At 39.2% G+C, this 15,290-nt stretch overlaps 2 protein-coding genes across 4 annotated transcripts in view; both read right to left on the bottom strand.

Moving 5' to 3' along the window:
* Nucleotides 1-6: 6 nt before the first annotated feature.
* On the bottom strand, nucleotides 7-12,003 carry KIAA0408 (KIAA0408 ortholog). 2 transcript variants are annotated; one of them, XM_019612981.2, is made up of 6 exons: nucleotides 11,734-12,003; nucleotides 7,748-7,945; nucleotides 4,704-5,042; nucleotides 4,303-4,382; nucleotides 2,260-3,619; nucleotides 7-388 (listed from the first exon to the last, which is right to left on the bottom strand). In XM_019612981.2, the coding sequence occupies exons 2-6, from the start codon at nucleotides 7,880-7,882 to the stop codon at nucleotides 215-217; spliced, it is 2,088 nt and encodes a 695-aa protein (XP_019468526.1). In that variant the 5' UTR covers nucleotides 7,883-7,945; nucleotides 11,734-12,003; the 3' UTR covers nucleotides 7-214. The 2 variants fall into 2 exon arrangements, with proteins under 2 accessions (XP_019468526.1, XP_019468527.1); XM_019612982.2 differs by lacking the exon at nucleotides 11,734-12,003 and adding an exon at nucleotides 9,205-9,293.
* SOGA3 (SOGA family member 3) overlaps nucleotides 11,753-15,290 on the bottom strand; it is a 31,615-nt gene continuing 28,077 nt past the window's right edge. For both annotated transcript variants that reach the window (XR_002112206.1, XR_002112207.1), the window contains exon 7: nucleotides 11,753-11,840. The gene's annotated coding sequence lies outside the window, so the exon portion shown is untranslated. The remainder of the gene's footprint in view (nucleotides 11,841-15,290) is intronic.

Genomic DNA, 15,290 nt, shown 5'->3' with positions numbered 1-15,290 from the left:
AAAAGGAGAAAACCGGGGGTATCATTGTGTTCCTCTCAATAAAAACACTGAAGACCATGATGATGACCTAAGATTCAAAATGTTTTGTCCAGCATGTGATGGAGTCATTCTTGAACAAGATAGGACAGTGCAGATCTGGTTGCTACAACACATACCGAACACAGTTATAATGAGGTACAGAGCTTTCACAACACCATCCAACCCATTTCTGGGTTCAAACTACTGAGGTCTCTGACCGAAAGGAGACAGAGCAGTTGTATGCTGTCCTTCTCACAGCTGGAGGTGCTGACGGTGATCTGGATGCCCATCTGGAAGGTAGGCGTCTATTTGCTGGTCGGGCTGGCCGTGAGAAACCCTTCCCATTTGAACATTTAGCTGGCACAGATATCTAGAACACAAAAGCAACCATCTTTGATTTAATGAGTTACAACAGAAAAGTCCTTCAGGGAGTGCACTGGGAATGTAGGAAGACATTCAGGGTGACCACAGAGCAAGTGGTCTGAAGCTATTAAAAGGAACAAAGTAATGTGCAGAATGCAAAAGAACAGGCATTTCTATGTATAGGGATTCTCACTTCAGCTACAGTTTAAAATATGCAGAGACAAGTGTCAGACACGAGGAAAGGGACAAAATGTTAACGCAAGTTAAAACTGAACACTCATTTTTTGTTTCTCTTCATTGTTGGAAGTCTTGTGAATGAACTCTCAGCATTTTAGAGTATGGTCTACATACTTCTTAGGTAATTTTTGATAGCTTCCATTTCAGCAGATGCATTTTGCTAAGAACTCTCTTTCTATTAGCACAGCACACAGCTGTTTACAGTTGGTAAATAATTCAGAATGATTACTTATTAATGCAGTGCCGTGCCTGCATGCCAAGCCTTATATGTACAGGAGAAACAACAGATCTTGATCTTAGCTACAGAAATATAAATCTGAAATAATAAAGATAAAACTCCACACTTCATGCCAGATGTAGTTTTTCACATCTTTGTGGCATGAAAGCTGCTGAATGGAACCCCCTAATCAGGCAGTATTCTACTCTTACTTTATACAACATAAACGACATCATAAAGTGTGAGTCTATGGAGAAAATAATCCAACTGGCTTAGTAAAGTTATTCTGGGCTCGCATCAATGCAAATTCAGTCATTCTCTCATCATTATTTCTTCCTTACATATTTACTGACGAAATTCCATTTTCCCGTCAAACTTTCACTGGATGAGAAAGAAATCAAAGGCTTTATGTATTTTCCTCTGTGCTGTAACAAAGATGCTTCTGCTAAGCAAGATGTTGCATCACTGCAAGACTGACATAAAAACACGCAGAATAAAATCTACATGCTCACATTCTCAGCTGTTTAAATCCACATACCTCCACTGAAGTCTGTGAATTTGTGACAATGTAAGGCATACCAGATGACAGTCTTAAACCATCTAAGTTTCTCAGCTCTAAACATATTTGCCTTCTCATTTCTGAGACAGTGAGGGACACATTCATTTGTGTTGATGCCAAGGAGCTCTTCAGGAAAACAGATTTTTCCTCCTCTGAGGCCTCTTACAAAATCTGTAACTTATAGTATATTTTAAAAAAACCAAACATCTGTTTCTATTTTCATTAAGAAAGAATGTTGGCAAAGGTAGCACTTATAAACTTTTGCAAATACAATTCAGCCAAATATAAATTAATTAGTTATGCCATACTCTTCTACCCTTGCGAGCCTATACTTGAATTTACAGGACAAGTCTGGAGATTTAAGTAGATGTCACTTCATTCCTGGAAGCTCTAAGAAAAATATAGCTGCCATTTTCATGGGCAGTTCCAAGGAAATCCTGAACCAAGAACACCCAGGACTCTGAAGGATGCTGCCTCAGCCCTCTAGAATTTTGACATGGTAGAGTGGTCTTAAGTCATTTGAGAAGGCTTATGAAACAAGCATCCAGCTAAAGGAAGAAGGGAGGGAATTAATATCTGATTTTCAGTAGTTCAAACCCCAAACTACTGTTAACATCTAGTTTTATGTAGCAGCAACGAAGGCTACAATCTGGCACATAATTTCACTAGTCACGCCTACTTACGTACTTCTGCCCTCTCACAACTCTGTTATTTTTTAAAGGAAATCCTTCTGATTCACCTAGATCCTGGCCTGACTTACCAATTTTTATGTAATTTTTTACAGTATCATGATAGTCTGCCTCACTTTAAAACATGAAGCTAAGTATAAAATGGATTTTGTTCTTGCCATTCTTCTGAACCTTACCTCTGGTAACTTCTGTCTCTCCTTTCCTTGCTTCAGTTGCTGCCCAATATGCCTGGCTGAATTCCTCAGAAATTCTTGCTTTCCTTGCTCAGTTGGAAGCATTTCTAAATACTGATTCAGTGTCTCACAACATCCATCAGTAGATTCAGAGTTTGTCCTTGTCCACTTATCTTTGCAGTATTTTGCATTACATGGAGAAATCACTGCAGATTTTTCATAATTTTTCAAAAGCTTTTCAACAACACCATAGTTTGATCTTGAGTCAGCTGAACGTGGGCGACCGGATAAATTACTCGGTCTCCAGTCATGCTCATGAAGCATATGCCTGTAACCACTAGTATTTGAAGGTTCGTTTATTTGCTTTTGTTGTCCTACTGTTCTGACAACTTTGCTGGGGTTGCTAGTTTCTTGTTCTTTTGCTGCAGAGAATTTGGGATTTGAAACACAAGATGTATCTACAGTTTCTGTTCTGCTAATAGCAGAGTCACACTGTGGGCTGCAGGGTTTGTGATCTAATGCTGTCCAAATCACCTGGTTTTCTTGTAAAGTATTGTTACGTTTATCTGTGTGAAATACAGTCCGGTTAAACTCATCAATCTTTGCTGCTAAAGTTTCATTTCTCTGAGTCTTACCCAAAGTACAACTGGAGTCTCCCAAAACATCACTGTGCAGAGCAGCAGGGGCATAAAAGTCGTTACTGTAATAAGGACTGAAATGAGACTTGGAATTTTGTTTCTGGTGCATTCTGTTACTATGGGCCATATTTCCATCTGAACAACTCTTCTGGGCCGACAGTGGGGAAGGCTCACTTTTACTGTCTTTACCAACATCGTATGCCCATGTATTGTGGCAGAAACTTGGTACAGTGCACTCTTTTTTGGTTACAGGTATTGCAGCAGTTACCACCACAGGACCTTTCCCAGCCTGCTCCTCATCTGCACAGGCCATTGCAGTTTCATTTTGTTTTATAGATGAAGGATTTGTCAATTTCCTTCCACTCCTACTGTCATGAACCTTGCAATTGCTTTTGATGCCTGGATCTCTCATTGGTGCTTCAGAAAGCTGTACAACTGCGGAAAGTGAGTTTGTTAAGTGCCGAGAAGTGCTTCGTGGAGGGACTGGTGGAGCTTCTTTCTGTTGCCAAGGTCTGAAAACCTCTCCTCTGTTGCCAGTAAGACTACTGTAAGACATATCCTTCAAAACCTTGGTGGAGCTCATCAGATTCTTCCTATTATTATGCTCCTCTGTTTCAAATGCAACTGAAGACTGTGATTCATTTTTGGACAAATGGTTAATCTCAGGCAGGATAACCGTGTTTTGGGTTTCTTCAAACTCCCCCAGGAAAGGAACTGATTTCATTCTGGACATAAAAGCACAGATATTTCAGGGGTGAGCAAAAAGAATATTCCCTAAGGGGACTTCAGCATGGACTCTTTATGAGCAGGTATTTTATCACTGGCTGCTTAAAAGGCTTTGGGAGCTGTTTTGCTACAGCTGATAGAGTTTATTCAGAACAAACATGATATATTTAAAGAAAACTCAACACAGGGAATTTTGTGTTCCTTTCCCTTGCCACTAAAACTATTTGCTTATTTTCTTAACTATCCTATAGCAGGGATTCCTTGTCAGGCATTCCCTGACACATCTCCAATATTTAAGGCTAAATCTGGGATTAATGTAAGAAACTTCCCAGCCTAATATAAAATATTCTATAGAACCACACAGCAATCAGGGCAGACAAAAATATCTATTCCCTTTCCCGAGCCTCTATATGGACATTATAAACAGGTACAATTTAATCTCATACGAATACTTACTCATTTTGTAAGTTCTATAAACTTCATTTTACTAGTAAAATGTGTCCTGTATCATATTTCAGAACATTTCATTTGAATGATTTATGCTGTGTACCAAAATACTGAGAGGACAGAAAGTGATCAGCTGCTGATAAACTCAAGAGCAAGCCTCCCTTCAAAGCAAACAGAAACATAGACTTCTATCTGTTTTCTTCCTCTGAGATAGAGAGTCCAAATATGCCTTTACCTTCTGTGGTTAGACTTCTTCCGAATTTCCTCTTGATAGCTGCATAATTCTTCACTAACTCTGGCAAGTTCTTTAAGTGCCTTTGTAAATATAAGAATAGTTTTTTAACATAAGCCTTTTAAATAGCATCTCCAGAATTATTTTGAAAATTGTTGTGATTTTCATTTAATAGTCACAGCACAGGAAAGCAGTATAGGGAAAGATATAAAAATGGTTATGAACTGAGGTAAAGTGCATGCTATAAACAATTTAAACAGTGAGAAGATGCACATCATCAGCAAACTGAGAAGGAAGTAGAGACAGCACCTCTCTGGGAGAATAAAATCAGGTTAATCCTAGCAGTATACAGCTAGGGTATTTTCTTCATCCTTTTAACTGAAACATGCTAATACTTTACTTACCACATTGAGATCACCAATATAGCTCTTGGCATTTTTCTTGGAATTTTTGATGCTGATGTCTTCAAGTTCCTCATGGTTCTTAAAGGCCAAATTGTCCATTAACAGGGTATCGTTTTTTCTCTTGGCTCTGATCTCTTTGCATTCAGGTCCTCTTTTAGTCAGCAAACTCCCTCTTTCCATCCCATCATTTACCACATTGTGTTGATAGTTCAGTTCCACTGTGCCACTCTTTTCTGAAGTACGAGAATGCATGGACAGCTGCAGCATCTTGCTCTGAATAGCCTTATTGTCATGGACATTCATATTGTTCTCCCTTCTAAGTTTTACCTCCTGGTAAAGCTAAAAAAAACAAAACACAACAGAACCTTCTATTAAATCACAGCACTTTGATCAACTTTTGAAAAAAAAAACCATCCACCACGTATTAATTTTCTATTTTGAATGATGCTTCACTTGGTAGCACTAAGTAGAAAAATTTGATACATGTGTTAGTAGAAAAGTGTTGAGTCACACAGCATGATAGTCCACAGGATGCTATTGTCACAGGATGTGGAACGAGAGGTTACTATTCAAAACTCTTTGCCATGGTTTTAATAAATGGCTAGTACACATAAGATGGGATTCCAAGAGATCTCGTGAGGCCACTGTTCAGCCAGAAGCTGTATGCTGCCTTCTAAGTAATATCAGTGCATTATGTTGTGAATCACAGAATCACAGAACACAGCTCTTACCTGCTGCATGGGGAATGAGAACAGATGTGAAGGGGAGAGAGGGCTCTCCATCACACCCTGGTAAAATATATTAGTTTAAAAAGGGGAAGTAAGTTCTCATCACATACAGTGCCATCTGCTCTAAAGCACTTCCCTATGACTTCACTGATAAATTAGTACTCCAGAATGGTACTATTTTGCAATGTGCTGTCACTGTCCTATTTTCTTTCTATCTACTGAGAACCAGTGGCTTTACTAGTAAATGAAAAGGTGCTAATTCCTGTCATCCAGTATATACAAACCAGAGTACTGTGATAAACTACAAAGTTGAAAAAATAGCAGCATCATAAAAACCTCTTAGGCTTACATTATTATTTCTAGTGCCAAGAGTCCCATGGCTCCTTATAAACATTCATTCTTAACTTTCTCTTATGAAGAAAGAACAGAGTAGGCATTTCCAAATAACCATCTACCTGCTCTCTTGTTGTGCACTGTTCTTTTGGAAGGACAATGAAGAAGAAAGACAATGTGAAGAACACGGGGTCATTTCATGAGTAGTGCTGTGAAGCAGAATACTCTCATATTCAGAGACTTGACACTTGACCTCCTCTGAGGCTTTCAAAATTCACTCTCAAAGCCCAACTATTCAAGAGACCTGAGAGCCAAACTTTGTAATATCCAGTAAAAGAGGGCCTCATTTGGATTCAGCACAGATACTAACAGGATGCTAACTCAGCAATATCATCTCTTAAACCATCATAGGCCTTTGTGGAGACATCCTTCAATGAAGTTCATATTTGGTGGGCTGAAGAAAATTACCAAACAAAATTACAAGCTGATAAGGTAGCACAAGCCTTGTATAGGAAAACCCTCTGCAGATGACAGCATTTAAAAAGGGATCTCCCCTTTTCTCCAGACATGTGGCTTTTAGTGAAGAACTGCCAGGAAACTGAAATCAAGGGCTGCTACAGTCATAGATTAGAAAGGACCTTAAGATGTCAATAACTTGGGGTATCACCTCTAGTACTGTCTGGTCCTGTTTTTCCCCTCAGATCCATTCCATTCTTCATCTCTTTTCCTGTTTGTCACATTTTCCTAATCCATATGCTAATAAAAAAGCTTTGAACAAACATGGTCTTCATGTCCATTGTCACAACTACTAATAATCTGAACACCTTTTCACAACACATTATGGTCATTCCAAAATAGCTCATAAACCTAACAATCTTACATTCACGTACATACACAGGTCACATAAAAAACTTCTGAACACCTTTACCTTGATCATGAAATTAGGCAAAACAGCAGAGAAGCATCCTAACACAAAAGACAGAATATAGTGGGGATTGTCACACCAAAGTTTGTAAAAACTTCAGGGAAAAGATAGGAGAGCTAACAAAGTAATACTACATGCTTTGGACACTATGGCTGCAGTTCTTTTTCCATCTCATACTTCCATGTGAGCAGTCTCTGCCACACATTCCTGTGTTGCTCAGCCACAGGGAGGTGTTGGCAGAGAGTAAGCAAAGCTACTCCATGTGTATATTAGCATGAAAAATGTGAAAAAACTCAGTGATGAAAAAGCTTGTCTTTATGTACTGCCAAGGCAGATTCAATTTATGTGTTTCAGGATGCCAGAGGGTTCTATTCAAGTGACAATTTGGGGATAAAGAAGCAATAAATAATTACCTAAATTATTTCTGGAAGGAGATGCCATAGAAATTGCAGAAAGTGAATGTTTGTTAATATGTGTAAACACAAGTGGTGTGAAGGCTTTCATGCTATTTACTGTAGCCATTTTCTCTACTAAATGTTGTCCATAAATGGAACAGGTTCTCGACAGAACAATTCTGCATCACACAGAGATTGATGTATTACATTCTTTTTAACATTACTGTTTATTCTACCAGACTTGTGCCAAGTAATGCCTTTTTTCTTTTTTTTTGTCCAGAGAATTGATACCTCATTTTTTTTGTCACTAAATATGCATTTTCCTATACCTCATACATTCAGATCTATTTAGCATGTCTGTACTTGCAAAAAGCATGTATAAAATGAACACCATGGCTCAATGCCAGAAGAACTGGCACAAGTATATACAGCCAACAATACAGCAAACTTGACACAGAGTTATGTTTAACCTCTTGCTTCATATTTCTGAGTATTAAATGAGCAATTGAAAATACTGATTAATCCCAGGCTCTGCATCCTACAAAATCCCAGTGACTGATAGGAAATATGATATAACTCAGAGAAAAATAAATTAAAGTGATCTCTAGTCACTGAAAATACTTAAGCAAAAATGTTAGTGTTCAGAGCTTTGCTTTAAAGTACCTCTTCAATTTTCTTCTGCATAACTTTCCATTGACATTCCCATTCTTTCCTCTCATTGTCAAATTTTTCCAGCAGTTCCATCTTCTCTTTATTCCAGTTCCTCTCGGTGTTCTCCAGTTGTTTACGCAGGTCCATGGTTATAGTCTGTGTAATGGCAACAAGACAGCTCTGCCTTTCTCTTTCTTCCCTGAATGTTTCCTGAAAGATTATCAGAATTAGTCTTGTCTTTCATTCTAGCTTCCAGGAAAAAAAAACAAACAAGCAAACAAACCCTAAAATAATTAATTTAAATGTGTTTGCAGGAGACAGCAGCGCAAGACTGCACAATGTATATCTGCAGTGTGACAGGGATATGGAAGAACAAGTGTTGTAGGACAAAACTCCAGAAACAAACGGATCAAATCTGAAAATGAGAAGGTGGATGCACAACCAGCATCACAGGATTCACCAGACTCTTCCACATCAGGCTGTGCACCATGGCCTCTTCATATCTTTGCTGTTATATCTCGCTATAAACCTGCTTTCCTTGAAATCTGACTCTGCATGATACTGAGTGGCACATCAGGACCTTGGGATCCTGTAAGGTCCGCCCTTGAGGGTGAAAGCTATATTTACGTTTGTTCAAAAGACAACCACAAGTGTAAAAGTATCATGTTTGCTCCTTTCACACAGGCATTTAGCATGAGAGAGACTGAAAATCTTTTGGCAATTGAAGACTGTAGACTTGATACATGAGATTTCTCATGGCTGCATGGATGCTTTAGAATACATTAAAAAAAATGGAGAGAAAAGCTAGAAACAGGTAACAAGCACATGCATGCAGTAGAAAGCATCATTCTGATTACAGGCCTCTATTAAGATTTTATGTACTTTGGATTCACAAACACACAGCATAGGGAAAAAGATAGGACCAGCACAGGGAAAACTGGAAACAGTTATCTGAAAGCACTAACTCAAACTTATTTCAAAACCTCTCAGAACATTCAACTCATTTGTCTTCAGTTTTTTGATCCTTTTCAGAAGGATCTTTTAGTTTCTTATTAAGTTTTGATGAAAAATTATTAATATAACTACTAAATGTTTTAAGTACTTTGGATCAGCTCATTTGACTTTGGAACAAAACAGTTACAGATTTTATGGGTCTAATACTCTTCCTGCTTTGTTAGGCTCACAATAGAAGTTCCAGTACTGCCAGCAAATTCACTATGCCAGCAAGACCAAAACTACGCTCATTCAGTTACAGTGACTTCTGCAGCATAACAGCTGGTACATACCCATTGATGCTCAAGTCATTAACTTTGTCTCTCCAAGCATGCTATTGTGTTACTTAGGTCGGGCTGGAATCTAGTTCTAGTCACAAAATGCCTCTGCACTGCTTTGGTCTCCTTCCAGAAGCCAAGTGTACAGGCAGGCAAATGAACTACCAGAGAGTGAACAAGGGGTGAGTTCTGGTTTACCTTCTTGGAATTTGTTCACTTCCCTGACTGATAGACAGTGACTATCAGCTCACAGGAACTGCCCATTTTGCCACCCACATCTTCTTTGATGTAGTACATATTCACACTTGAGCTTCACACAAAGCTCTTCCTCATCCCAGATTTTATTGGGTGAAACTTGTTGATTCAGCTGTGGCTACTATGTAATCAGCACTTACTAGTGTCTGCATTATTTCAGCTGACTGGTAAGTTGATGCCAATCCTAGAGTCAGCTTCTTTCACGAGCAAGTGAGTAAAGCTCAGCTGAACACAGAGGGTACTCAGGTCTTGATGCCTCAGGAAGTCTTGCTGCAGCATCTCACCTGGCAGGCATCTTGGGGCCAGTCCTAGCCCCACTGTAATACCATTGACCCCAAGCACCTTGGGAGTGAGGAATCAGTCACCAAACATCTCTGTTAACTTGTTTCATAGCAGCATAGTCCTGTCACCACGTAACTTGTTTTTGGAGCTTACTCTTTTAATCTCTTATTCACACCTGTCTGGGAGCTCTGAAATGATCATCTGCCCTTCTTCTACCTGCATAAAAATGCATGGGGCAGCTTTACAAACACCTTAAACTCTCTGAAATTAAGAACTGCTCAAAGACAACACAGCATTCTCATTATAAAAGAAGTCAAGCACTTGTTCACTCACAGCTTCCTAGGGAAGATGGCCAGGCAGAAACTGCACCTTTCCAGGCCAAAACTTTGGGCCAGACTTCAGCATTAACCAAAAACAACTTACAAAAGAATTCCACTGCACTTGAGATCTGCTGCAATCTAAGCATCTATTGCAAAATAATTTTACAACTGTTTCCATACTTTCCCACCTTCTTAGTTCAAAGGTTGTAATTTTTATAAGCAAGTAACTTCTCTGCTTACTCTGCTCCACTGAAATCTTCAAATACGTGTCAGAAAGAAACAACAACAACAAAAAATACGTAAGCACTGCAAAATCACAAACTGGAGAGACCGGCACAATCTGTCTGCAATATTAAGGAATAGTGATTTTACCAGTGCTCCATTGGTAATAATGGCTGTAATTCAATCAGCAGCATATTACTTGACAGACACTCAAGACCACACATCATATTTATATACATACATATAAGAACAGATATTTACTTCTTTCAAACATGCATATAATATCAAAGAGGTCCCTGGTGGTTTCTTTGTGCTGGGAGCTTCTACTGCTTAACAATTTCCACGCTGTTTCATGTGAGGTTGTAATTATAAAGAGAATTGGAGATAACCAAAATGCAATCAGGCCTTGGATGTTCTGAAGAGTTTAGTTATAGAAGTTACTTGTTTCTTGTAGCGCTAAGGTCCATGAAGAACTAGCGCTGCTTCTTGTTCTCTGATATCCTCTGGATATAAATTCTGAAAAGAACACTGCTACTATTATATAACAGGTAATTTCCTCAGACAGTTTATCTTTTTTTTCTGTGGTTCTGTTTGCTTTTTTTCTTGGTCTTTACTATTTGTTGATATATTTTTATTTGCTTGCTTACTTATTTTAGTAGTTCTTATTCGTAGTTCAGACAGTGTACTCTGTCTGTCTGGTACACCATAATGTCCCCATGGGTATTGCATATGGCTTATGCAACACAAAAAGATGTCAAATGCCACATTTTAATCAGCCATGTGGATCTGTACTCTTGCAGTATTGGCATATTCTGTGTGTCCTAGACAAGGTCAGAAGCTCATTACAGCAATCAACTTCAAGCAAATAATCAATTTTGTTTATATCAGCTGCATTTTCCCTTAACTTTGCCTTTAGCTCTACCTGCTCTCAAGAAAAAAAATGACTTAAACTGCTATTTGATATTACCGTTACTATTCCTCTACGTCTTACCTGTGTCCTTTCAATCTAACTATGCAGAGCAGTTTGAAATCAATGCTACTGGCTTCTCAAAATAATCTGCAGTGACATCATCTGAGGAGACTTGAGTTTTCAACAGAGATTAATTAGACTGGTCGTGCACAAGCATTTAGACCAAAAAATCATCCACTGAGTTTACAAAAGACAAACAAAAAAAGGCAATTGGCAATTAAACTATATTTCCAAAAAATTGCTGTCTTTTCAATGACTAAGACAATCATAGAGTAATTCATTTGTTCAATTGTAAAAGAAAGCCAGGTATCACAATACTGAGCATTTTATCATTAGAAAGAAACTGCATTTGAATGAGAATGAAAGAGAAGGAGAGAAAGAGAAAGAGGGTGTGAAGAGAAGAGAAAAAAAGTGGAAAGAGGAAAAAGAAGGAAAAAAAAGTTCTCAAAATGATACCTGTTGTCCCTGTTCTGTTGATATATCTGTGTCTGTGCTAAAAAAAACCCACTGAACTAATGCCAATTCTTTCTCTAAGAATAAAGAATATGCACAAGATACATAAAACTCCACATAACATATGAATAGCAACATCAAAGAGATATTTAAATAGTAATTAGTAAAATGCAGGGTTTTTTAAATTTTAACTGCTCAAAGATTTCAAATAAGCCATAGCCATACCTTTCATGGAATAAAAAATCCTTGAGAAGTTTTTCAGTCCATTTCTAAACAGCAGTGAAAGCAAGGAAATGCATAGCTAGCGGAGATCCAGTTCTGCAAATCTTGATCTTTAAAAGAAATAAGAAAGCTAAGCAATACGCAACCTTTCAGTTGGGCAGCATTTGCAACTGTCTGTGAATAACTCCACAACTTTTGCAAACTGAAAAACAGTTCCGCTCAGCATCATCCCAGCAGCTGGCTTCCACGTGACGTCAGTGCACGGAGGATGGCTTTAAAGCCATCTCTTCCAACCCCCAGCTCTGTAACTTTATATCTGCTCATATTTTGTGTAAACAACTCCAAGTCCAGGACATTTTTAGGCTTTATAGTGCAGTCCAGTCTTCAAAGCTTGCCAAAGCAGCCAGTGTTAACATTACAGCTATGACAATAGGCAATTTTAGGTTGCTTTTATTAGAGTCCATGTTGTGAAGGAAGATTCTTTTCTGCCTCCCAGTCCCAGTTTCTAGGTTTATACTTTTTGGTATGATCATTCAGAGCTTTGCAACTTGATCCTCGTTAAACTGCCTTGTAAGGGGAGTGTGTTTAAAGCAGCAATTTTGTTGGTTAATAGCTATCTGCAAGAGCTAAAAGCAAACCACACCTCCCTAAAATCTTTTTTTTCTGCATTCACGCACTAGCACTTAGAAAGGGCAGAATTACTGGGCATTGTGTAATCCTACTTTCCTGCATTCTGGAAATGGTGACAATGGTTTCTTTGGGATATACTCAAGTATTCCTGCTACTTTGTAAGAATTCTGGAGTAGATTCTCTGGTCTGTTATGATACTTTGTGTCTCAGCAAAGCAGAGTGCTTGAAATTGGATAGAGAATCTCCTTTGCACAGGGAATCTCACCCCTGGTGTAAGGCTAGCAAGGAAGTTCCAAAAGCACCACAGCCTGGATGTAGAGGATTGGGAGCGTCCACAGCAAGTGTTGGCATGAAACATGACAAAAAAGACCAAGCCAGTGAACGTTCACAGGAAATCCTGAAGCTGATCCACACACAGAAGAAGCCCCAACTTCTTACATTTCTTCTGACCCCACACCTCGTGCAGCAGAGGCGCACTGCTGCATCATTAGACTCTTATGCTGTGGCACAGCAAAGAAGGGGGACCCCAGCCATAGCTGCACATGTCCTGCTGCTCTGTCAGGTACTTGTACCTGTGGGCATTCCTTAAGACCCACCTCAACCACAAAACTCACTTCAGGAGTGTTCATCCCTGTGTGTACCTGGAGAAGAGCCAGAAAGTACTTGACTGAGGCAGTCTAAAATTCTGAAGAAATTCTTTCTAATATCTGTCTTCAAATACACTAGGCAGAAGTGATATCTTTTTTTGTGGGCAGAGCAGCTGATGACAAGAAGATCTTTGAGATGGAGGACACAACATGAGGTTTCACACCTTCTTACTGAGTCAGCACTCTCTTCCTTAGAACAATACATGAGATCAATACTCAGCATAAAAACTGTAGTTCCGGGTGCATTTTATAGGAAACAGCAAAGCATTCTTCAGGGAAAACACATTTTTTCTTCTTATATGGTCTAGCTGTATTTATATTACTTGGGTGCTTATTCTGCCCCTATGTGACATAAATAATGGGACTTGGCCTACTAGTGAAAATTTGAAAGACAATCTCAAAGTGAATTAAGATGCCAAAGTGCATGACTGAATGTCCCTGAAGAAAAAACTTAGCTTCTAAAAATGGGGGAATTACAATTTCCCGTTCATAAAGCAGAAGTGTGACACTCTGGGGAGGTTGCTTCCCAGCAGGCCAGCTGGCATGGCTGGCAGCTGGGCCAAGTGCCCAGGGTAGCCTGGAGGCACAGCTGGAGTCTGGGTGCCACAGCTGCTCCTCCCAAGCACAGCTGCACCACGCAAATGGAGATGTGAGACAAAGTCTTTTTTCCCCCCTCGATTTCCCATCAGCATTGGCTATTATTCTTGGATATTTAATATTGCTAACTCAATGTCCCTCATCGTGCTATTTGAAGACTTTGAAGCACAACAAAGTGAAACTAAAGGAAATAATGAACTAAATCTCAGACTCAAGTTCTTACTCAGGCAAAATCCTACATTTCTATTGGTGTGAGTAATTAAAAACGCATGAGGCTTTGTAAAACAGTAGCTTGTAGTAAGCATTCCTTTAATTGACAAGAACATCCCTCTATGCTCCTCACACCTTCTGGTAACTGCAAAGACACTAGGAAAGACTTTTCCTCCTCCTTATCTGATGGAGCCCAGGCAGGACTACAGTTCTGCATGGCCACAGGCTCTGTTTCATTCACATTGTTTTGCAGGATGATGCATGGAGGAAGAAAATTTCTTGACCTACCCACAGCACTGGAAGGACATTTCAGAAACAGCTCTAGTCTGGGTAGGTAAAACTAAACAGTGCTGTGCATAGGTCAAAGGGCCTCTTTCTATTAAGGGAAAGGAAAACAAACTTGGAGGAAAAAAAAGGCAAAAAAAAACCCAACCTAACAGAACACAAAACAAGCTATTAAAACCTGGATTAATTGAACATGATACTCCTAAGTGCAGTAATAATGGCTTCCTCTTTGGAGGAAAGTAAGTCATCCAACAGAAACAGCTCACCCTGCAGTGACACTAGAAAATGCAGTAAGAATGGCTTTCTGGGCTCTGGCACAGGCAAATTAAGTAGGAAGGCCATTTTAGGTTAATTACACCTGACACTCTGCTTCCATAGGCAAAGCGTTCTTTGCCATAGCTAGTATCAGCTCTGCTTGTGCTGGAAGTCAGCACTTCAACAGAACAAGCGCAAGGGCATTTTAAACAACTATTCTGAGCTAAATTTGTCTTCATTGTGCAAGACTGAAGTCAAAGAAGTGTGAGTTTCAGCATGGACTATAACCTGATTAAATACTCAACAGAGTGTGATGTGGTTAGCAGTTCACATTCAAGATCATTTCAGAGCATCTTTGGTCTTGCCATACTTGCTCAGGGACAGCATACCCATTTTGTTCTGTCAGCACGAACCACATAAGAAGAGAGAACAGCACAGCTGCCATTGTAGTCAGCCCAAACATTATATCAGATCCCTACGAAGTACGTTTTATACATCAATATTTTGGGCAAATATATCTCAGCAGTGGGTATAGGTCAGGAAACTGGCAGACAGGAATACAAATTCTGCCTTCTCTAACCATCATGCACTTCTGCAATCACATATACCTTGGCAGAGAAATAGAGCCAACGATGTGTTATGTCATGTCACTTCTCCAAGGGTACACTGGAAATCGGTGGCAGATACTTTAGATGTTTACTTTAAATAGAGCCACTGTAATTTTCCCCATAGGCAACTGCATGTGTAATGGCAAAAGTTGAATTTGAATATCATACCCCCAACAGAGACAGAAATGTAAGCCAATGGGAGTTAGGCACCTGGTACTGATGTCTTTAAAGTCTCCTTCTCGCCTATCAAATTCTGAGGTGATTAAGGGGAACAGCATATAATATCCTAAAGCTCTGCTTGTTTTGTAAGCAACGCTGAAAGTTCATG

The sequence above is a fragment of the Meleagris gallopavo genome, chromosome 2, assembly GCF_000146605.3.
Source record: "Meleagris gallopavo isolate NT-WF06-2002-E0010 breed Aviagen turkey brand Nicholas breeding stock chromosome 2, Turkey_5.1, whole genome shotgun sequence".
NCBI lineage: Eukaryota > Metazoa > Chordata > Aves > Galliformes > Phasianidae > Meleagris > Meleagris gallopavo.
Note: the sequence above shows the minus strand (reverse complement) of the source record. Positions and strands in the feature narration are given on the sequence as shown.